The 23,169-nt window shown below is 42.7% G+C and overlaps 1 protein-coding gene across 3 annotated transcripts in view; it reads right to left on the bottom strand.

The window, feature by feature from the left end:
• LOC142059951 (glypican-5-like) overlaps window positions 1–22,878 on the bottom strand; it is a 390,210-nt gene extending 367,332 nt beyond the window's left edge. Inside the window, exon 1 of one of the 3 annotated variants that reach the window (XM_075099332.1) lies at window positions 22,584–22,878. In XM_075099332.1, coding sequence (XP_074955433.1) covers window positions 22,584–22,752 — 169 coding nt within the window. In that variant the 5' untranslated portion in view covers window positions 22,753–22,878. The remainder of the gene's footprint in view (window positions 1–22,583) is intronic. The other 2 variants (XM_075099330.1, XM_075099331.1) reach the window with 2 other exon arrangements.
• Window positions 22,879–23,169: the final 291 nt, after the last annotated feature.

Raw genomic sequence — 23,169 nt, 5'->3', positions numbered from 1 at the left:
ACTGGTTTTAAACTTAGTAGACCTCCATCTACTTGACAGTAACCTTGACATTTTTAAAACCAAGCTCTAGCCTGCCTATATGTAATGTAAAGGCACTGAAATCACTTCCACCTCAAAACTACAGAGAAATTTGGAAGTGCATTAAAAACTTAATTTTCGTGGAATACTTTTTTATCATTTCATTTTTGCTTGTGTTTCATTAAGTTTAGTGTCCTTGATTAGGAAACTGACATCACACAGAGTTACGATGGACACTCAGGGTCTATTTGCACTACACCACAAGATTTGCAGATGCCAGAAAGTGCCAGAAAGTTCCAGAAAGGAGCTGTTACAGACTCCAGATAAATATATTCTGGTGCTTCACAAATACACGTTTTAAGAACAGGAGGAAAAAAAACCCAAAATCAGAGGCACGCCTAAAAAAATACCAGAGCCAAAATAGTCACACAATATTAAAAAGTAGGTGTTTCCAATGCAATTTCTCAGTGAAACAAGTAAAAACACCCCAGCAAAACGTGATGTTGATGAGGATTCCACGCTGTGAACACTGCTGGCAATTCCTCCCCACACAGCAACAACAGGACTAGACAGCACGAATGGATGGAAACAGCCTCAGTTCTCCAAAAGGCCATACTCCACCAGAAGATTTCACCCAGGTCAGCACGCCGCACCTGGACCAGGCCTTTGGACAGAAATATTCATGAGCAATTACACCGCACTAATGCTCACCATTTGGCCTTGCAGGTTAATGCACAGCAAGGCTCCACATACAGTTGATGATGATGAAAACCAAAAGGGTACACGGATGCACACTGAGAAAGCAGCAGAGAAACATTCAAACAACCAGGCTCTGCTCAGGGCCAGCTGCAGGCCAACAGCTCATTGAGACCAAAGTTGCAAGGAGGAGCTTCAGTAGATGTCACTTGCCAGGAAAAAACTAAAACCACTGAGAGTGGTTGAAACATCTCATTTGACTTGAAGATATTGCTTCCAGTTTACAATAACTCGTATTTGAAAGTGCAGCTAGTTTATGTCAAAAAGGTCAAAACCAAAGTGAAATATTTCAAACCACCTACATTTTTATGCCTGTTCAAACACACAAAGTTTTCACAGACTAGGCTGATACAGAAAACCACTTTGGAGGTGGATTGTTTCATGCTTTGATATAATCTCAAAAAAAGGGAAAAAACAACTCTGCCCACTCAAATCTGAAGTCCTAAATGCCAGTGAAAGCCCTTGAGATGAGACCACTATACACTGGCATAAGCCAGCAGGCTGCTAAAAGCAGCAGCAGGAGGGCTGCACACTCATCACTGGCTGGGCACACTCGCGTGCTCATATCTGCCAGAGAAGCTGTCCCAGGTTGAAATTAGCTTCTTGGCCAGGCTAATTTTAACTTGGATTGGTTCCCTGATCCAGTTCCCCCCATGAACATATGTTTGTTCTGTCACAAGGAACTGGGGGTCAGGGAAGGACCACTTCTCTGAGCTAGCACCACAAAGCATATGTGAAATTATAACCGTACAGACTGCTGAGCAGCCAAGTCAGTTTTGCAAATAGGTGTCTGAGCAGAGCAGTTGTAAACGTTACTCGGCATCTGAGCGTTTCTCCTCACAGAAGCCCTCTGAATTTTTATTTGAAAGGCTTTTGCAAAGCTCAGACCTGCTTTGAAAAGGGTTTGAAATACAGACTACTCCTTACTGACTACACACTGGTCCTGGCAAGGAAGCTATGCATGGCTCTCAGTGCTCTGACTAGTGTTCTGCTGTGAACCAAGGCACCACAGGAACCTGCATCTCCTCCAGAAAGCTTTAAGAAGAATATTGATATCTTAGCTGGAATTGCACTCCTGGGATTCCCCACCCAGCTATCTCCTCTGATAAATACTCCAGGAGCCTGGAAGATTAGTTTTTGTTGGTCCAGAGCCAAAATGATGCAGAGGGCACTCTTAAATAGAAACAGCACTGAGCCCTTGACAGTTAAGGAGCCTGATGTAAAACACAGAGCATTAAAAGACCAAAGAGCAAACCGTGCTCCCCTAGCAGTACTATCAGATCAGTGCTGTCATGCACAGAGCTTGGCAATTTCACTTGCTTGAATACTAACCTGGGGGTATCACTTTTAACACAATTATAAAAGCCTAATAAAAGTTTTCAATACTATACATGCCTGGGTGCTGAGATTAAATTAGAACTGATTAGTAATATCTTGAAGTCTTTAATAACTCTGATACTAAAATTAGTTTATCTCATCTCTTTCATCCTAATGCAAAATACCCTCTCCATCAGAAAAAGGAGAGGGAAGGGCCACAGTGACCCGGTGGTGACAAAGCAACATACTGCATGAACACTGCTGAGACGCTGGCTAAGTGCCACAGCTCTCACCCCAAAGACAGACAGCACCCCACAGCAATCACCTCTACTTAGTATGGGCACTGCCAATCAACAACAGGGAGACAACCTTATGGACAAACTCCCCCTTGAAGTTTAGGACCAAAGCCATTCTATACACCGGAGAAAAAGCACCTTCTGTGAAAGAGGGAAGAAAACAACAGCATTACTTCAGCAATCAATCCTGCTAATTTCTCTCTAGGACTTTGTTACCTCCTCTCCCCAAGCTGCCCCTTACTTCCTAACTAATTATCTAGTTTGGAAGGTACCTTTCGTTCCACCTTCCCCTTAAAGCAGGTCAAACTACATAAGGCCTTCTTCCAGCCAAGTTTCAAGCATATCCCAGGATGGATGATCCCACAACTTCTCAGAGCCCCTGCTCTAATAGTTGGCCACCTTTGTAGTAAAACAATAAGTAAATTAAAAAAATTGTACCTAATGAGAATTTCCCATGTTCCAGCTTGTGTTTGTTGCTTCTCAGCATATCACTGAGTGCCTGCAAGAATCTGGCTCCACCTTCCCTATTTCCTCCCAAGACAGAGTTGAAGGTAGCAGTACTATCTCCCTTAATCTTCTCTTCCTACAACTGAACAAACTTAGCTGTCTGTTACCACATGTGATCCAGCCCTGACCACAATGGGAGCCCTCTGCTAGACTCTAACTCTATGCACCTGTATCCTAAGAAGCCTCTCTCTTTATTTCATTTTCTTATGCATGAACTTATTGACAGGGCAGAACACCTTCTACTGTACATGCCCGGGCTTCAATTCTAAAAGGTTTATAGCTGTCATAAAATTAATCCATTTTCTGCTTCAGGTCAGATGGAAGGATTACTCTGACAATTATGTACATTATTTCTCTGTTGGAGTCTGGTTTTCCATTGAGTACTGGTTTAAAATACAGAAAGCTTAGCCACAGTTTTAAGCGGCAAAACTATAGACTTTAGAACCTTACTGTTGTTATTAAAAAAACAGGACAAAGTATCTTGCTCCGCTTTGAAAAACGAAGTCACATTCAGAATAGCAAGCAAAATTATACTACGCTGGAGTCTAAAGCATGGGTATTTTGGAAAGCAACAATGACCCCTACTCAAAACTCTTCTGCAACCCTAAAACACTTATTACATGCCAAAGGCATCACCTTCAAACACCTCCCTGTCACAATTATAAATTACTTAAGATGCCAAATGCACAGAAAACTACACACCCTTACCCGATGTCCATCTGGACAGCTCTACGGAAATCAGCTGTGGAGTATTGTGTTGTGTGTTGTTTGGGGATTTTTTTTGTTTGTTCGTAGAAGTTTGGGCTCCATTCTGAACTTAGTTTGTAGCAAAGTCAAAGAGACATTGGCCATTAAAGCTAGCTGAATTAGTATAAGTTCCTAAACACAAAGAGGGGCCTATTTAGCAAATCAAATTAACTTCTTCCAAAAGCTGAATGTATATTCATTTTGTTAGCTGACCATTTAACTATTCTTCTAACACACAGTGGAAATTTCAAGTGCCCTGCACTGTCTTTAAAATGCTGTACACACTTTAAAAGCTATACTGTGAAACCAGAAAGCCACTTTTAACACATGCTAATTGAACTACCTTCCCAAACTTTTTCAAAGACAGGCTGATTTTTTCAACAAGCTGAGCCCATAGCTTCCACTGCATGGAATACTCCTAAGTGAGCATGATCAGAGTGTGAGCTCAGTGCAAGCTGTCTTCTGATAGTTTTTATTCCTTTGTATTTTGATGAACTTTTCAACATTATTTCCAAACAAAGCTTTAGTCCAAAGCCCAAGATTTTAATGTTGTACAAATATCTTTCGAGACTCCAAGACTGATTATGCCTCAGTAACAGAGAGGAAGGTGCCAAAAGTACCTTGCATTGTGCCTGGCCCAGCTGAACAGAAGCCAACACTTCATCCTTCTTGAGCCTCAACTGTCTAGTGCAGCTGCTGCCTCAGCTAGAGGAAAATTCTGCAATTAAAACGCAGCTAACGGAGTGGAGGAGGCCAAACCAAAAAGGAAGCAATTTCCAACGAGGGCTCCCCCTGAAACTAAATGGTGCACGAGGAAAGCCCACACTACAACAGCCACACCAGGGAAAGGGAATCCAGCCACCGTAGGCTGCCAGATGTTTGCAAGGTCCTTTCTTTATGTACCTCTTGTGCCTCAGCAGTGCTGGAGCCATTCTTATCTTCAGCTGCAAGACTGCTGTCAAGAAGCACTCATCCACAGAAACAAACCATTCTCACCTAGCAGGGAGCAAAGCTCACTGTGCACAGCCTCACAGCACAGCTCAGTCCCATCACAACTAATAAAATGTTTTCAACTAGAAAGACACATGAAGTATATTAAATTCATCAAGCACAATACGCACATAGTCAAACAGCTACTATTTGATTTGCCAATGTTCTTTCAAATATGGTAGTTACTATGCCTGAAGTAGTGCATGCCAGGAATTACCTGAAAAATCCAAAAGTGCGTGCAACAGACTAATTGGTGCACAGCATTATGCACTGGTGCAACCAACTGTCGTATGTTAAATAACAACTAACCCTATAAATCATCTGCTCCCCGGAACAACGGGTAACATCCAGGTAGGCTCCAGGGAGCACAGACTCTAAGTCAAAGGGAGATGTCCGCTCTTCCTGCTTCAGGTAAACTGTGGCCAGGCCCTCCCACATGCATTTTCTGACTAGTCAGAAAGAACATTCCAATCTGTTTCTAACTCTTCCTTCTATTTTGTTAAAATAACCCCAATATCAGCTTTAATATAAAGATTACGTAGACAAACAGTATGTTAAAGGTCCCTTTAAGGCCAAAAAGCTAAAGAAATACCAAAGCAGAGCCTGAATTTATCCCTTCTCTCTTCGTGCAGCTTGACAACGTGCATATATCAGGCATGACAACTTGCAAGTGCAGTTTGGAAAATAAAAGCCATGAAAATTTCCTTTCCCCTGAGCCCTTGTTTCATATTGAACATTAACAGAGGTATTGTTTAACTTGACCAGCGGACTTTTACATTCTCACTGTTATTCTAAAATACATTGAAGCATCACAAAGGCCATGGCCAGATGTGCTATTCCAGTTGAAATTATCAAGGCTAAAAGATAAACACCTCCAGTTTTATCAAGCACCACTTGGATGACCTAATGTAACTGCTAGCATGTGTAACTACTTCAAACTCTAATCAAGTCAAATAGCTTGCATAAGCTCAAGAGTTCTTGAGTAGACCTAAAAATACAAAATTATAAAAACCCCACAAAACAGAAGGAACCTTTTCATTGCACTGGAATTATGCCAGAAAATTCAAGGCGGGTGGAAACGTTGAATGGGAAAGAAAGGGGAACAGCAAGAAGCACTATAAGTCATGACTCCAGAGAGTTGGCAGCATCAGCAAGTGCCACAGCTTGCAGGACAGCTGGAGACCATCAGGCACTGGCCCTGATCGCCTTCCGGAGCAGGAACTCTCCAGAATACATGGGTCTTAAGGGCAGCATCCGCACAATGCAACGTTGCTAGGACTGTTGCTAAGTACTTTTTATCTGAGTGTTTTGCACTTCCCTCTGTTGCTTGCCTGGTTCTCACTGCTCTTGTATTCTGATTTTTGACCTAGTTTCTAAACCATCTTCTGCCCTACACCATAGGTTACTGCACACCTATGATCATTTGCTTTTTCACCTCAGCTTGTACTCCATAGAACCTGCCTCATGGGCCTCAGCTTCCCTGCAAGGAGCAGCAGTTATTGCAGGGAGAGACCTACTCAGGCCACTCATCCCCAGTTCTCTCAGTTGTTCCTTGGAAACTCTGGCTGTATCTGGCAGTGTGTGATGCTGAGCAGCTGAGGGCTGTAAAATTCTCCCTCACCAATGCATTTGGCTTACAAGGGAGGACCTGGTCTTCTGTTTGGTACACTGGAGTAATTAGAAGGTATAGAACACACGCACAGGAACAGAAAATCTTGTAAAACATGTCTACAAAGCACCTACAATTAGAGACTTTTCAGTGGCTCCCAAAACAGCCTGGTTTTCAGTAGTATATTGGAAGATGCACCTTTGGGCTCAGTGCCAAATGGCCAGAGTACTACTGCTCCTAAATACTCTCCTTAAGGTACAAAGAAAGGGTGACTAACCTCCCATAGTTCACTACTCCCTCCTCCCATCTTCCCCCACACCCCAGGCCCTGATCTCAGAAGCAGCACAATTTCAGTGGCAGAAGACATGAAACCCACCCCACAGAATCTCAGTGTGTTGAGCAAGGCAAGCACTAGCTGCCATGCTCAAGGGAGAGCACAATGGTCACTACCTCCAAATCCTGCACTCCTACAGACAGGTGATAAATTGTTTAATGCTGATTAAGTGGAATAACCTCACATCAGCCCAGTGTTAAGTGAGACAAATTCTTTGAATGTGGGCCTATCTGGGAGACTTGCTGACAGTAAGATTGTGAATGCTATACTTGCTAACTCCAGAGTACATGCAAATCCAAGACTTACACTCTTGATATAAAAGCTAGATATAAAAAAAAGCTTGATATAAAAACTAGACCAATGCACATACAGTACATTTTTAAATGATCTAGGCTGATAGAGGTCATTGAATCTACATCAAGGGGCTTTCTATATTATTTACTGTAATGCCAACTCCTTTCTCAACTTTTCTGGGACAACTGGTATAATTGCAATACAGAGGTGAGAGAAAAATTACAAGAATTATCATTAATTTATTTAGAGGCTACTATGACTCATCTTTCACTATGTCTTACCCCATTCACAACAGAAAATCCCATACCTTTCTTTTAAATTTTAAACTGAAACACGGCTATATAGCACTCTGGGGATTATAGTGTTTACAGCAAAACTGAAGTTGCTTTTAACTGAAAGACGTAGGTTTCTAGACCTGTACAGTTACAAAAAAAAAGAACATCCGAATGCAAATCAGTAGGAGGCTGCCTATCCAGTTCTACAGGGAAATGAAATAAAATAGCTTTGAGAGGTGTGAATTGCCTCATTCATCTCAACTTTGAAGCCTAATGATAGTTCAGATGTTAATGTGAACTGTTTTTCCAATGACAGATGACCTTTTTTTTTAATAGCAACTGCTTCCTGACATGCTTTATGCACTGAGGTAAGACCCATATAAGGTGGCGTAGCACCGAAAATTTAAAAGATATTGATATGTTCATGCTCAATTGTATTTATTCTTTTTCATTTTATCTGTCAACATAAAAACCCGTAAAAATGTTAAACTGGAAGAAGAAACAAAAGCAAAGAAAAATCTAAAGGCACCAAGGGACTACTCGATATTTGGGCCACAGCCTCAGAAGGGGAAATTGCAAGAACAGTATTGGAGAAGTGAGGAATAACAATTCCCCAACCCTCCTCTCCCCTCAAGATCTGAATACTTCCATTTTCACCATCTCACATGAAGCCAAGGTGCTCAGACAATATGTTCTCTTTCCTTTAAAAATATGCATCCATCTTCCTTGAAGTGTTAATTTTACAGCCCAAATCCCAAATGCTTTTGACCATTTTTCGTTCTCAAGTCATGCCAGAAGTTAACTGTTATACACATGCTTACTGGACAGTTTCTATCAGAGTTTTCACCAGTATTTGAACTAATTTCTTTATGATTCTATTCCTTCCATTTTATTTATTTTTATGAAGAAGAAAGGGGAAAACTTTAAAAACCTGGTGGGTAAAATACCCAGATTTTTGAAGACAAGCAAAATGAGCTCTTAATACTATTTACACACAAACACACACACAAAAAAGCAATCATTTACAGAGCTGAACCAAAACTAAGCAACCGATTACTAGGCAAGACACCCCTCACTAGGGCTAATTCTTCAACTTCATCACCCATGACACAGTAACTAATTAACCCAGGCAACAGCAAGACTACAGTATCACAAGATCTCTGCATCTTGTTTCCCTTCCTGGGTTCCTTATGCAGATAATGCCACTGCTGTCAGGAGCAGTGACACTGATGTAAAACTAGCGTTTGCTACCACAAATTGGACGCACAGGCACTGGAAGGCAACACACAGCAGGCAAAAGAGAAAAGAGCCCAACATACATAACAGTCTAACTACACATTAATACTCACTCATTCAGCATGAGCATGCGGAAGAAAAATTTGCAAGTGCTGTCTCAGCAGTTTGGCCCCTCACCTCTGTGCTAGTCTATTCCTCTGCACTTCCACACACCCCTGCCGGTAAGGCTGGCAGAGCTGAATGCTTGTTCCGAGTTACGCCATGTTGAAAAGTGCAGGACAACTGTGTAGTACTTAAGGGTAACAAAAACAACATCCTGCAACAACCACCATTCACCACACCCCAAAAATACCAGTTGACAGTCCCACAGGTCACATATAAGAGATCAGTAGCCTGTTTCTGAAGGTCTAGGCTGAACCTAGATTTATACTCAGATCACTTGTTTCATATACCACATGAGCAATATTTTGCACAAAGGGCAGGAAAAAGACAAGGTAAGTAATACCAGAGAGTTTGGTTCAGCACCCCCTGATGTCAGTGGAGACTCCCAGCAGCATCAACAGTCATACAAAACACAACTAAAAACAGTTAAAGACAGAATACTGTGCTTCATGCTTCTGAGAGGATTTAGTAGTTTGAGATCAACAGAGCTCTGAACTCAGCAGGCTTTGGGTCAAACTTTTAAGTGAATCCTGTTCCAAGAGCACAGCCAAGAAACTTATTATTAAAAAGTCAAAATTAACAGAAAAATGAACCTACAAAGAATTATAATTTGGAAACACTTTAACACCTTAGAGTGCCATGCACTTGATTTCAGACAAGCACTTGTGAGTTTTAGGTGCATACATTTGATTAAAATCAATGGAAGGTCAAACAGTTAAAATCCCAAACACATCGAGGAATTGGTGACAGTATTAAGTGGTCCGAAAAGCAATATGGGCCCATTAGCAAGCTAATCTAGCCATCATTAAATTAAGGGCCATGACAGTATTTTCACTTACACACATGGTTCTTCTGAAGTCAGGAGTGGGAATGGCCTTCTACCCTTCCTCATTTGTTTTTACTTTGCTTTGTTCTGTCTACCTAGACCACAGAAAATATTCTGGTTATACCAGGAGCAGATTCTACCTGGTGCTTCCCCAGGGCAGCAGCAATGAGAAATGAAGAATTGGATTAAAGAAGGTCCACAGTAAAATCCCCTCTGAAGGGACCATTCCCCTATTTCTGAGTACCAGCCATATCCCCAAGTGGAAAGCAGCTGAGCTTGCTGCACATGATGCATCCTGCCACCCATTCCTGGACCCCAACAGTATGTTTAGCAGGAAGGCCTGTATCTTGCTGGGACATCTTGAGCCAAGATAATGGATTCTGAAACAGATGCAGCTTCCCAAAAACTGAGGAGTGGCAGGATCCTTTGGAAGATGTTCCAAAAGCCTTTAAGCTGGGACCACAGACCAACAGCTTTTGAAAACCAGTGTGGAAACCTTTGATGGGCTCCTAGCTTTGGCAATACAAAAATGTATGTTTGACCTTAGGCAAGTCCCATAGTCTCCACATTTTGTTTCCTACTTGTAAGAGAGGACAATACTTACCTTTACATTTGTTTGCTTAGATTGCAAGCAATTGCTGGTGGAAACTGCCTTTTGCTATGTGCATGTTCAGTGTTCTGAGAGCCTGTTTTTGATTTTGATCCTATGCACCTGTTATATAAATTAAGAAATCATGTTTCTTCCCTTACATCACTAAAACAAGGCACCATTCACAGTACATTGAACTGATTATGATTCCCTTCTTGCTAGTGTTATTCCATTCAAAACCAACAGCATTACTGATGCTTCAGAGCTAATCATTCAAGACGGACAGAGCAGTCCACTGTGCCGTGGAGCTGCCTGACACTGGCAGGCATCACTGGCTACACTCAGTCCACATTTGGAAAGGGCAGAGGCAGGCAGTTAGAAGGAAAGCTGGGTTGAGGATGGCAGCCATCAGAGGCACAGCAGCCAAACTGACACGAGCTGGCCCTATTCAGTCCTTGCTGCTCAGCTAATGTTTTGGCACCTGAGATAGTGACTCTAGAACAAACTTTCCAGATCTAAGCCAATAGCCCTGCCAACAGATGACATTGATGCTTGTCATCACAGTTGGGGTTTATTTCTATCAGAGAAGGCCAGAGCATACAGCAGGTCTGTGACCAGCAAAGGGGGAGCTGCCAGATGACAACCAGGTACAGCCAAACCACATCTACTTTTTGGGAAAGGCAAATGTTTATATTTGCTGACATATGTAGGGCAAACCAGGTTAAGAAGAATAAATTTGATTACTGCAGCTTGAAACTGACAGTACAATACTTCAGCCAAATACAACTTTGGGCCGCTCCGAATGGTAACAGATATATTTTTACACCAGACTTCAAAATGAAGATTAGGAGACTAAAGGCAAGTGTTCTCCTAGCAGAAGTTTGAAAGTCTTTCCCAGAAAGCAATGTTTTCAATCTCTTTTAAAAGCCCTATGCTGTTTTGGGAAGTGAGTGGTTTTTCTGCATTATGCTTTGTTCTCTTGCCTTCAGACTTATTACACCTCTCCTTTTAACTGTCCATGTAAACATAGAAGATAACTAAAAAATACATATTATTCTGTACTTCTGAAAGACTGATTCATCTTGTGTGTTGCAAGAAGGGAATATTTCAACTACCAACACCAGGTAGTCATACAAGATTCTGGGTGCTGCTCCTCAAATATTACTTAGCAAGTTCCTGTCCCTTCTAAAAATGTGATTCAGGCCTTCTAGTTCACACCTTTGGCGTTTCCTTACGGAAGGAGAATGGGGCGGGAACACAGGACAGAAGGGTTTGAGATTTCATCCTCTGACAGACTCCCAGGACAAGTCATGTGGAGTACAGCCACACAGTATTTTGCAGACAGACATCCATGCTTTGGAGTGGCAGGACACAGGCTCTGATCTGGAAGCAGTAGAGGATGACCTGAATCCAGGCACAGCATCATGCCAGGTATGGATATGCTGCTTGCAGCACAGCACTGGACTGTAGCTGTTTGGAGCATGCTACAGCAAGACCAAATTCACCTGGAGACACAAGCATAAACCACCCTGATCTTTGAGCCTTGTTTTTTCAGCCACAAAACAAGAATAATTTCCCTACATCAGTAAGATTAAAACATTGCTCAAGAATGAACAACCCGAAACAGTGATACTGAAGAACAGAGGGTTATGGGCCAGAGTTACTCTTTACCTGGAAAACTGGAGATCCTCACACTTGCTCTAGAAATCCTGCTTCTATTTGCAAGAGACCTAAAACTTCAGCCACCTTCCTCTGTTTTCAGTAGCCTCATCACCATCTTCTGGCCTACATACCTGCAATATAGTGAACTACTGCCAGCAAAGTCCAGGGTGAATACATTTTTTTTTTTTTCAAGTTAGGAGCAAATGCCCCACTGCAGCTCAGAGACATCCCACTTCATATAAGCCTCATATTTTCCAGGTATCTCCATGCTGCTATGCTGCATCACTGTAGTTTTCTACTAGCACCCTTGCAACTCAACTGCTGTTGAGAGTTTGATCACTTGAAAACTGCTTTTTCCTGCATGCCTCCCTCTACCATTGCATGGCAAATCTGTGGATTAGTTATTTTGCTTTAACGAGCATGGAATTTGATATCCCCACACTATATGTCTGCTACACAATTGCTTCTTCACAATACTCTAAAATTTACAAAGGAGGAAGAAACACATTCTTTGGGCTCAAATACCAAATCATGTTATGATGCTTAATGAGTCACCACATCTTGAATTAAATTCATTCATTCCAGGTTAAACTAGGGCACTTCATGTCAAATTTATTTCAGGCTCAGAGCACATGTGGCTAGTTACAAAGCTCATTGGACTGCATGTGTCCCAAACTTAGGCTGGATTGACTTACACAAAGAAAGCTTAATGCTATATCTGTCACCAGCACAAATGCATAGAGCAGTGTTTCAGAGGAGAACAAACCAGAGCATGTCACGTACATGAATGTTACTGCAAAGAAGAAGGTATTAAGAATAGGATAAGAAGCAAAAGGCCTGTATTTTAGCAAGGGAGAGTTAGGTTTTGCATTAGGAAAAAAAACCAAAGCACTGGAATAAACAGCCTAAGAAGGTTGTGATCTTCTATCACTGATTTAAACACAGCTTATCCTGGCTGCAAGTAGCAGGAATGGACCAGATGATCACTTCAGGTTCATTTCAGCACTATTTTCTATTATTCTATTCTTTCAGCAGCTCTCAGCAGTGTATTTTTCAAATTACACCCAGTTTTCACCAGATTACTCTCTCTTTATTCACATTTCCTAGCACAAACATCCAGGGCAAGCCGTTCTGGACACTAGCTCCTTTGGTGCTATGTTGCTGTACCTTTTGTGAGGATTTGGCCCTTAAGATCTCTCAAGAGTAGAGCTTTAATTTCACAGCACGGATCTTGCTCATTTTACTCCATATTTACTGAGAACAAAGGGAAGACTATGCAAATGCCCTGCTACTTAGACCTGAACAAAGTGGAAGCAAACATGTAGATGTGAATGGAAGACAATGGTATGAAAAAAACAGCCCTTTTCAAAAGTAAAATGACTTTGTCAGGGTCCCTTTGGACTGTGTGCATGGATGATTTGTGACAAAACAAAAAAGTGCTAGCCTAGCACGTCACCCATGTCAGAGATTAGAGCACTTCAAAACCTTCAGTAGTTCAAGTACTTTCTGGAACTTGAAAGGCTTACTTAGGCAATGCTTAGCTTCTTTATGGCTTTTACATGACTTTGATGTGCACCTAAGAGTGAGGAATCTTAATCTGAAATTTTCTATGGAAGATACCCATATTGTATATAAATCACAAAATCTTGTCACCCTGATTAACATGAGTCAAAAGTTTAGAAAACTTTGTGCCTAAAGTTAAAGATTCTGAGTCATTACTTTGATACCCAAATAAGAACCCCAAATTTCTAAGAACTTAGTTACTTTCAAAAGGCTTCTCTAATAATAGCACTAGAGGTGTCTAATTATTGACAGAGTATGCTGTGGGGGGTGGTAGTCAGTTATATAAGTGTCACTTTTCCCCCTATTCTCATAGCCTCTTTACAGCAGAGTTTTAAAGTTCCTTAAAGAATCTGTTGAAACACAATCAATTTCTCATGTGTTACATAAACCTCTTCTCTGAGTGCAAACATGGATGTGTAAACATAAGCTTCCGTCTCCCCCCTCACTATACACACTTAACCCCCAGTAGCATTAATGGGAATTATGCATGCATAACGAGCAGAGAATAGTCGTCTTATGAATAGGGCCCTTGTTGGAACACTGAATACATTTAACCATTAACATCTAGGGATGTGCCGAACTATCCAATTTAAACTAGCTGCCAAACAAAGCTACCATGACCTATCTGATATTGTCAGGTTCCGAACGTGGCACTCTGAAATTTGTCTCTCATTTGTTTTAAAGGACTTGACAGTGGCCTGTGCAGCAGAGCTGGGGCTCTTTGTCAGAACAAGCTCCACGAAGAAGGATGGCCCTCCAGAATGGCTGTCACATCCACCATGTGATGGAAGAACTGTGGAGAGGGAAAGATCGTGACCCCAGGAAGCAAGCAGAGCCATTAGAAGAACAAAAATCCATATATACATGGTTAAAATGCATATGTACCTTCACCATTGGTATTAATGGAAACCCAAGTAAGAACACAAAAAGGCAGAATATGGGACAGAACCATATAAGGCAGGCTAAAAAATACATATCAAAAGAAGAGGGGAAAGGCTGATTAAAGACAACTTCTGGGGGAATAATTTTCTGTCTCCTACAGCTCTGAAGTTCCTATGCAATTGCCTGGCTACACTTGCTCTTTATTTCTATGTTTTAGCTATCGAAACAGAAGAGACAACCTGAGGATCTTACATGTATTAATGACACTTCCTGACACTTTTGAATCCACAAAGTAGCAAATAAATTTAATGGTATCCACTGTGATATTTAAAATTTCTCCACTGTCTTAAGTTCCTTCTGTATTCTTTGAACTAGTGCCTTGAAATTTCACAAGTAAAAACTTTACACATTAATCATGCATGTATGAATACACTAAGAAGGTAATTAACAACCATCCTTTAAAACTGATGTACTGAAAAGAGTAAAATAGATGGATTTATTCTCATGAAAGTATACGCAATAGTGCTTATCCATAATAACAGGCGAGGTTGTGGTTGCACCATCATAAATCATTTGCTAAATACTGCTGAAGTGCTAGTGCTGTGCAACAGCACTTAGAGCCCCCAAGGAGATCCAGGACATTCAAGCACTCTATAAAATCTGTCTGTAAGAATGCTAGGGCTTGGTATACTCGTGCAGCACCTTGTACAGAACAGAACATCCTCAATCCAGAGTGAGCATTTGGGCATTACCCTGTTATGGAAGTGCAGAAACCTCTTATCTCAGAAGTAAATCCACCAGAGGCAGCTGAAGTGTCTGCCGCAGAAAATCATGGAGCAATGGAATCGGTTACATTGCATTTCTAATCTATGCAGGGTTACTTGCCATCAGATGCCACCAGACTACAAGTCTCAATATGGAATTGGCAAAGTCTTCTCAGCCACTTGAGTTTCATTTGACACCCTAAAATGGGGATACAAATATTGTCCTTGCATTCTTCCACAGGGTGGTGGTAAGGACCAGTGTTGCTAAAGCAGTTCAGACACAAAGGCTAATTCCAAGTATCAGCATTGCTACAGAAAATATTTAGCTCTTGAAACAGACAAAATTCAGCCATTAAAAACAAATATTCTGGATACCTGTTATCTTTCAAAAAAATAGATCGGTTTGGCACACAGACCTACTACCCTTACTCCATGCACAAAACAAGTCAGTTCCCTGTCCAGACCATACACAGTCTCCTAGCACACCTGGATCTACAGAAGACCATCCTGTGTCATGAAGGACACAAAAGGAGAGAAAATCCTTGTCCTCCTAAGTCTGTACTATATAATCCTGTGGACCCAGCTCTTAGCTTGGGGCTCAAGTTACTTTCGTAGATCCAAACAGAACAAGATATTGCACAGAAATATTTTGCAGTTTTCCATCAAATAATATATTGCCTTAAAAAATGAAATCTTAAGTACTTGGCAGAAAGTGGAAACAGACTTGCTTCCCTATGTGTTTTTTTAATTATCCTTAAGAAGATAAATCATTAAACGTTAGCTAGGTACCTCATTTCATTCACTGATGCTGCTCAGAGGTCACCTTACTGTGAATGAAACAAATATCTATAAATATCTCTTTATAGGTATTATGATGTTTCTATCATATTAAACAGTGATACCTAATCAAGTTGACAGAGATTGAGAGACTAAGTATAAATTCTGTGTCATGGGCTCGGCGGCTGTTCGGAAATTGATTCTGATCCATCAAAACTCATATTTTCCCCTAGAAGTAGATGTAAACTGGTAAGTGATGAGTACGTATTTGAAGTATTCTTAGACATATGCCTCTATCATGTCATTTTATGCTTTCATGGGAGAAAGATTCAATTACAAAGACTTTGCAATACTTGGAACTATAGCTCTGCTTTTATACCATCTAAAAGCAAAACCATTTTTGAAAAGAAACCCATTTTACTGCCTAGGGTGCATTTCACACATATCCTTGCTTTTTACAGATCCTCAGGTTCATGCCAATTTTCATGATTAATCTTTATAAAAGCTTTTACTCATTTTTATATATTTTATTGATTTATATAGCAATTATTATCATGCCAACTTTGTTTCCACTTATCACATTAATGCCTTTTCATTAGTTCTGCCCTTTGATTATGAACTGTCTGCTCAGCCCTGCCATACTGGGATGAGGGTGGGGGAGGGATGTTTTTCTATTACTTTCCGATTACAGTCTGACAGCAAAACTTCAGTGGCACATAAGGTGCTACAGAGGCAGCTCTTGAGAGTCACCGGTATTTTAAGGATGAGTCATTTCTTATTAAGCTTGTTCTCCATCCTGACTTCCAGTTCAACACCAGAATCACCAGATCTTGAACTGACTGTTAAAAAAAATAAATCACTACACAGTCTTTTCAGCAGAGATTTTTGAGGGAGTGAATAGACTGTGTGAATTGTAGGAATACTTGGCTCTTTCCCTCGACTCAGTTTGATAACAAGACTGTGTGTTGGGGGAGAATAGGTTCTCTGCTGACTCTTGGATTCCTTCCCAAGAAATTTACAGGAAATGTTGATCTCAATAACTAAGCCAGCCTTCTACTCACCTGGACCAAATGCTCATGCAAGTCACTGAGGACACTGCTTTTTCTGAGGCTCACGGATATGAGAACTGTAGATTTCCATCTGGCAGTGGAACAGCAATTCCATCTTTATGAGGCACTAAGTAAGTTTAAACAGATTTTTTGTATATAGATTACTCCCAGGAGGGCAGTACAGAGTGGGCAGCTGGTCCTGTGTCAAACAGAACTTTAAGGCATGGGAAAGGAAGAGGGGAGAAAAAGATAATACTGCTGGCATGAGTCTTGCCTGCATCCAGAGTCATCACCAGCTTTAGGTTAACACTTCTGGTGGCAGTCTGAGCCTGAAGAGGGCTATAAAACCCTGAGAAGATTAATGAAAGAAGCATCCTTAGTCCAGAGGAGCTGCAGGCTGCAAAAGGATAGCTTTTCTTCTGCTCAGAACAGCTATTGCAGCAAGTGCAGACTACAGCCTGTGACTGCTCAGAGACTCTGGAAAGCCTGCTTCCTCCTTGGGACTGCCTCTGGATGAAAGTAGCGAAGGAAGGACATCTTTCATGTTCAGCTTCCAGTTCATCAGAAACCAAGGTAACTTCTAGCCTTTTTCCTCACGTAAAGAAAGATTTAAGTGTAAGGCAGCCTGAAAACATGAAGGTATAACTCACATTGTCTGGCTGTGATCTACCTCCCTTTCACGGCAGTTTTTCAGCAATATCCCTCAAAATAGCATACCATGATACAGCCCACAGAAGGGGGAACTGAGGCACAAGTGGCCTTGTTTTAGGCTATTCAGGGAGTAACAAAGGTGGGAAAAAGAATCCATCTCACATGGGACCAGTCCACTCCCTCCAACAGGTCAACAGTCTGTGGTTTAAACTACCAAGAAGTCTGTGTGTCCACAAATAAGCAAATACTAAATGTAATAGGAAGAAAACCTTCCGTTAAAACAAGCTGCAAGTAATGCCAAGGACATTTCACAAGCTCGTTATAACTGTCAGGAATTTCTGAAAGAAAAAGCAATCTCATGGAAACAAGATTATTTTTTGTGCCTTTTCATAAAATCTTAACCATCCTACACTGTTTCTAAGCATTAACGCGACTGTGCTCATCCAGCAATCCCTTCTCCTAGATGTACCCTTCATCCACACTGCTGAAAGCAGTCCCACACCACCAGGTATGCAGGTGAACAGTAAACCCAAGTATAAATTGCAGTTCACACCAAAGGATTTTAGTCACTCATTCTGATGGGGCAAAAACTTTCCAGAGCCAATGAAGCAAGTTCTTTTCACATCTGGCACACACCAGACTTATGAATGGCTGACAGAACACTGCTGGGAGCAAAATGTGTTTCAGCACTGCACCTTTACTGGGGGAATAAGTGTTCTCATTAAGATGATAGAAATAAAGAGCTGAGTGGTAATAAAAGAGAAAAAGATGAAAATAAAGTAAGGAATGACCCATTTCATAATAAAGTAACTAGTTTAACAGATATTCCTGGACAAATTTAAAAGGTATCTAGCTCATGCTCCTTTCTCAACATCATGGGAACTTTGCCACAGGCTGAGATGGGATGAGATCCAGTCTAAAGCATGCACCACATGCAGCAAGGAGCTTCTGGTAGGAATCTAGGACTTCCCTGTCGCTATTCAGAAAGTGAAATAGTTTTAATGCATAAATCGTTAATGCATGTCCAGCTCTGCTATGGGATATTCAGCACATATACATGGCAATGAACAATTCTGCTGATTTAAGGTGCAGGATGACAGTAGAGAATAAAGAAGCTTTTAATAGGACAAAATCTGCCCTTCAGAAGTGAGTCCCTGAGCACAACCTGGGCAGCTTCTGTGCTCTTTGTAAAGCAATAGAGCAGCAAGATAAGCAAATCATCCTTTTGTTAGTCCTCAACAAGATGATTATTTAGAAAGTAAAGAGTTCCTAGAAATCCTTCACAAGTGACAAATATTTTCCTTGTTTACCAGAAATCAGCCCAATTCTACCTCTACACATAGATGTTTACAGACTTTTTTTTTTCTTTTGCATGATTATACACTAGTCAGTAAGCAAAAGAGACAGAATTGAGCCTATATAAACAGAGAGAATGTTTTCATGGTTACATGATTATCAAAGGAATCAAGAGGGCTACTTTTATTATGGTTCTGCTACAGTTCACTGCTTGAATATGGACAAGTCTCACACTCCAGTTGGATTAGTTAAGTTTTTCTGCTGTGCATTTGGAAACCAGTGACAGCCAGCCACCACCATGCTCTGTGCCATGGAAAAGCCTGTGAATAAATGGAACTTTAAAACACAGTCTGTGCCAGTGTGCAGTTATGCTGTAATATAATCCAGGGCTCACAGGGTATGACTAGTGGCAGCCCCATGTCTGGGAGGAATACCATACGTAGCAGTACGCATCAGATTTGAGGTATCTAGACTCCCTGGAACCAAAGGCTTAGTCCCCTGACAGGATTAACACAGCCCTTCACCCTCAGAGACAGCATATAATTCTCCTTCGTCAAAATGTTAACCGAGGAGCTCCTACAAAAACCACCCAGATCATCCTGTGAGAATCAAAGTACAGGATGGGGAACGTATTACCTCATTTTCCAGTCTGGGAGAAGACACAAAATAACCCTTCCTCTGAATCACAGCCAAGACAGCAGTACCTTTACCTGAGCAATCTGTTTGCTATTTGCAGCAAATTACCCTTGAAACGTTTAGTTTGTTCCAGAAAAGCAGACTACCAAATAGCAGCACAGACTCTGCTAGCAGAAGACAAAGGAATTTGCTGCTCAAAAATACCTGTTGTTTGGGCCTCTTACCCATCCCATGTCAAAACACTCTTAGTTCTGCACTTGTTCATGGACTAGATTTGGAAAAAGATCTATTACCTTTTGGGGAAAGTGTGGAAGAGAAATTTAAGAGGAAAGTCCTAGGCATCTCTAAGAGCTCTCTTGCAAAGGCGATTTTCTAGAAACGTTGCTGCCAGATTCACATCACACCTTAAAACAAAAGCATATTTTCCTCAGGAGTCTTCCTCCTTTCCTTGCCAATTCATCTTATACAAGAGGCTGGCAGGTCCTGCCCAAAGCTGCTCTCCATCTCACTGCAGGTCATGCTGACGTCCCTCTCTAAACTCACCTATGCACTTAGGGATCAGTGTCCTGTCTGCAGACCACATGTAACACAGGGAGGCAGCTCCCAGCCCCCACAAAGCTTGTATCTGGGATCTGTCATTCTACCTGGGATCCATCGGTGTGCAGCTTCAACACTGCAACCACGACTGATACCACAGGAGGGTGTAGGCTACAAACTCTCCCAAATATTTGGACTTAATTTTATTATGGGTGAAACAGGCACCACCCATAAGAGACAGAAAATATACACCTGACAGTCTGCCTGCTGATCCCTCACCCAGCACTGGGTTGGGCCTCTCTCCTCAACTGAGCTGCTGATTTTCCTGAAGGTTATAAGAACTTAATAATCCTTAAGACTTTTAACCTCTGTCAGATTTGTTGTATTAGCCTATAAACACTGGCTTGAGAGTAGCCAAGGGCTTTCAACACTTTTGTGATTGAAAATACCTAGTAAACAGACAACAGGACTGCAAAAGTTCTGTTTTATAGAGAAAACAAGCCAAACGCAACATGCAGACAACTGAGGACTGAGAAGCATCCCAGTGCATGTGCAGGTCTGGCCCACACAAGCAGAAGTTAGTGGGAAGCTCTCCACAGGCTTTATTCAGCACTAGATTCAGCTGAGCACGCTGCTTTCCAGTGTTACCCCCCGCTGCTTACCACTCTTCCCCTCTTCTGCTTTAACTGACAACTGTCTAAAGTCTTCAGGGGAGAGGCTTCAACATTTGTGTGTTGTTAGAATGCATAATAAAATGAACCTCAACTTTGGTGGTGGGGGGAGGGTGGGGAGGTTGTATTAACATATATTTGCTGATAATAGCTGCCAGATGAAAACACTGGAAAATACTTCATTAAAAGAGGGCACAGGACAGGAGGCACTACTGCCTGGCAAGACATCATTAAAACACACAAGCATTGTTGGAGATGAGAATACTTAGTGAACAGGAAAGATCAATACGTACCACTTTTCCTCAGCTCTCCTCTGTTCCAATCATCCTCTTCAAAAGAAACCTTTATGAGCTAAAATTTAAAAGCGTATTACCCTCCCTCAGCTTCTCTCATGCTCTTTGTTTCCTGAGAGCTTGTTATTCAATAGGAAAGTTTAATATGACACAAGAATACAACAAAACCTCTCTGAAGTATCACAGCATCTATACCTTCCTCCTGGAAACACAATTTCCCCCAAGGTTCACCTCGGTATTAGAATTTTATAGGAAATGTAAAACAATCAATTCAATTAAAGTTTGAAGAATTTTTTCTAGAAAGAGCTCAGGGAAGAGGCTTAGGCATGCATTGAAATGGATGAAAAGCCTTGTTTTAACTCTTTTTTTACTAGCTTTTATATTTAGCTCTCAAAGATAAGTGGGATCTGATGCCCCTATCAGCACAAGAGAACAGTACCATAATTCAAGCTTCAGAATGCCATCCTGCAAATCTCTTCCTGCCACAAAATGAGGAATGATTCCTTGCTCACAGGCAACTTTACAGCCACCTGTACAGTTGAGCGTCATCTCAACTACTTTATGCAAAGCAAAGGTAAAGATCACCAGCACTGTGCAATCATTTACAGCCATAAGAGTTGCCGTAAGAGATCAGCCCAATGGCCTATCAAATCTAATCCCCAAGACAGAAACCCATGCCAGAAAACACATCCAAAACTCATTTAAGATAAGAAGTCTTTCCATCAAACTCAGCAGGCTTTGAACTGTTTTTGGTTTTTTTCTTTTTAATAAAAAAAAGACAGAGATGTGAAAAAGTAATAGAGCAACAACCCAAACTGACACTTATACCACCACACACCTACAAGCAACTGGGGTAGTACGAAGCAGCTAGAAATTGAGATTGAGTCTTTGCTTTTTTTATTTCAGTTCTTGTAAACATTTTCTTAAAACATGTAAGAGTCCAGGATGCAACTTCATTATCTTGATAGAGACATGGTCATTCATAAGAGTTTAATCATTTTTTATCCTCTTAGAATTAATTCTACAGGGTAATTACAGAATGCACAAAAAAATCTTATGTGTTACTTTTCCATTCCATTGCTGTTATGCATTGTTCAGGAACTGTATGAAAAGGTGAAAGGGAACACCACGCTACTCATCAACTTTCACAAGTATTAAGTACTGCAGACTTACTGCTTCACTAAGCAAAAGCTACGTTCTGACGACTGTAACCCTCCAAGGTGTTACCTCTGCCTTCCCTTAGGACAACGTTCCCGGGTTCATACGCAAGGTAACTCTTCCCAATTCGGAAGTTACAACGTACTGAGCAGCCTGCCCAACGATCCCTACATCTGGTCCGCAAACCAAGCGTTCCTTAACGACTCGGTTACTAATTTGCCTTGTAAGAAAGGGATCCTTTACGGGAGAAAGCCTCTGCTCTAGGTACTTCGCAAAGGGATCGTGCCGGCCTTAAACGAGGGGGAAAAAAGGTCTGGTGCTTGCGGCGGCGATCAATAAGCAAGACCTGAGCAATGTAAAAACCGAGGAGTCATTCCCCTCTTTTCCTAGGAAGGCTTTGAAAATTATTTTAGTAAGAAGCGTGCCAAATCCGCCTAGTTCCCCGCTACCTGCGACCGGCAGGAACACCGGCGGTGGATGAAGGGAGCTGCGCTGCACCGGCTTCTCGCGGGCAATCCCCGACGGCGGCGCCGGGAGAGGACGCCGAGTGGGACCCCGCTACGCCCCGCGGCTCCCAGGGCGCAGGCAGGGGTGAGCCCGGCCCGCACGACACCCGGCCCCGATGAACCCTCGCCCCGCCACACCCCTCGGCGCGGAGAAGCCAACCCGCAGGTGGGTCGGTACTGACCGGCCGTAGGCACGTCGGGGACCAGCTTGAGGGGCCCGATCTGCCGCAGCTGAAACGCCGTCCGCACTTCGTGGCAGCTGGGGGACTTGGCCGCCGCCACGCCGCCGCACAGCCCCGCCGCCGCCAGCAGCCACAGCCCCAGGACCCCGCGGCTCCCCTCGGCGGCCATCTCGCACCCCCGGCGGCCGCGGGCCGGGCCGGAGCGCTGCGGGGCGCGGGCCGTGTGCCGGTGCCGGGCGCCAGTCCCGGCGGCAGCGGCGGCGGCGCTGCCCCCGCCCGCCTCCCGCGCTCCTCCTCGGCGAGCGCGGCCGCCGCCGCCCGCCCCCGCCCCTCCCCGCCCGCGGGGTCCGAGCGGGCCGCCGCCCCCCCTCCCCCCCCACCCCCCGTGCCGCGGTCGGGGGGAGCGGGGATGGAGGGGAGGGCGGGAGCCTCACACCGCGCCAGCCCCGGCCCAAGGGCTCCGGCCCCGAGCAGAGCTGAGAGAGAGGGGGTGCTGGGGACCCTCCAGCCCCACCGCGGGCTCCCCACCGCGCTGACCCACGCGAGGCAGCGAAAGGGAGCTGTGGGGACTACTGGTGGTGTTCGG

The sequence above is a fragment of the Phalacrocorax aristotelis genome, chromosome 7 (assembly GCF_949628215.1).
Source record: "Phalacrocorax aristotelis chromosome 7, bGulAri2.1, whole genome shotgun sequence".
Taxonomy (NCBI): Eukaryota; Metazoa; Chordata; class Aves; order Suliformes; family Phalacrocoracidae; genus Phalacrocorax; species Phalacrocorax aristotelis.
The sequence above is the reverse complement of the archived record's forward strand: the minus strand, read 5'-3'. Positions and strand labels throughout refer to the sequence as shown.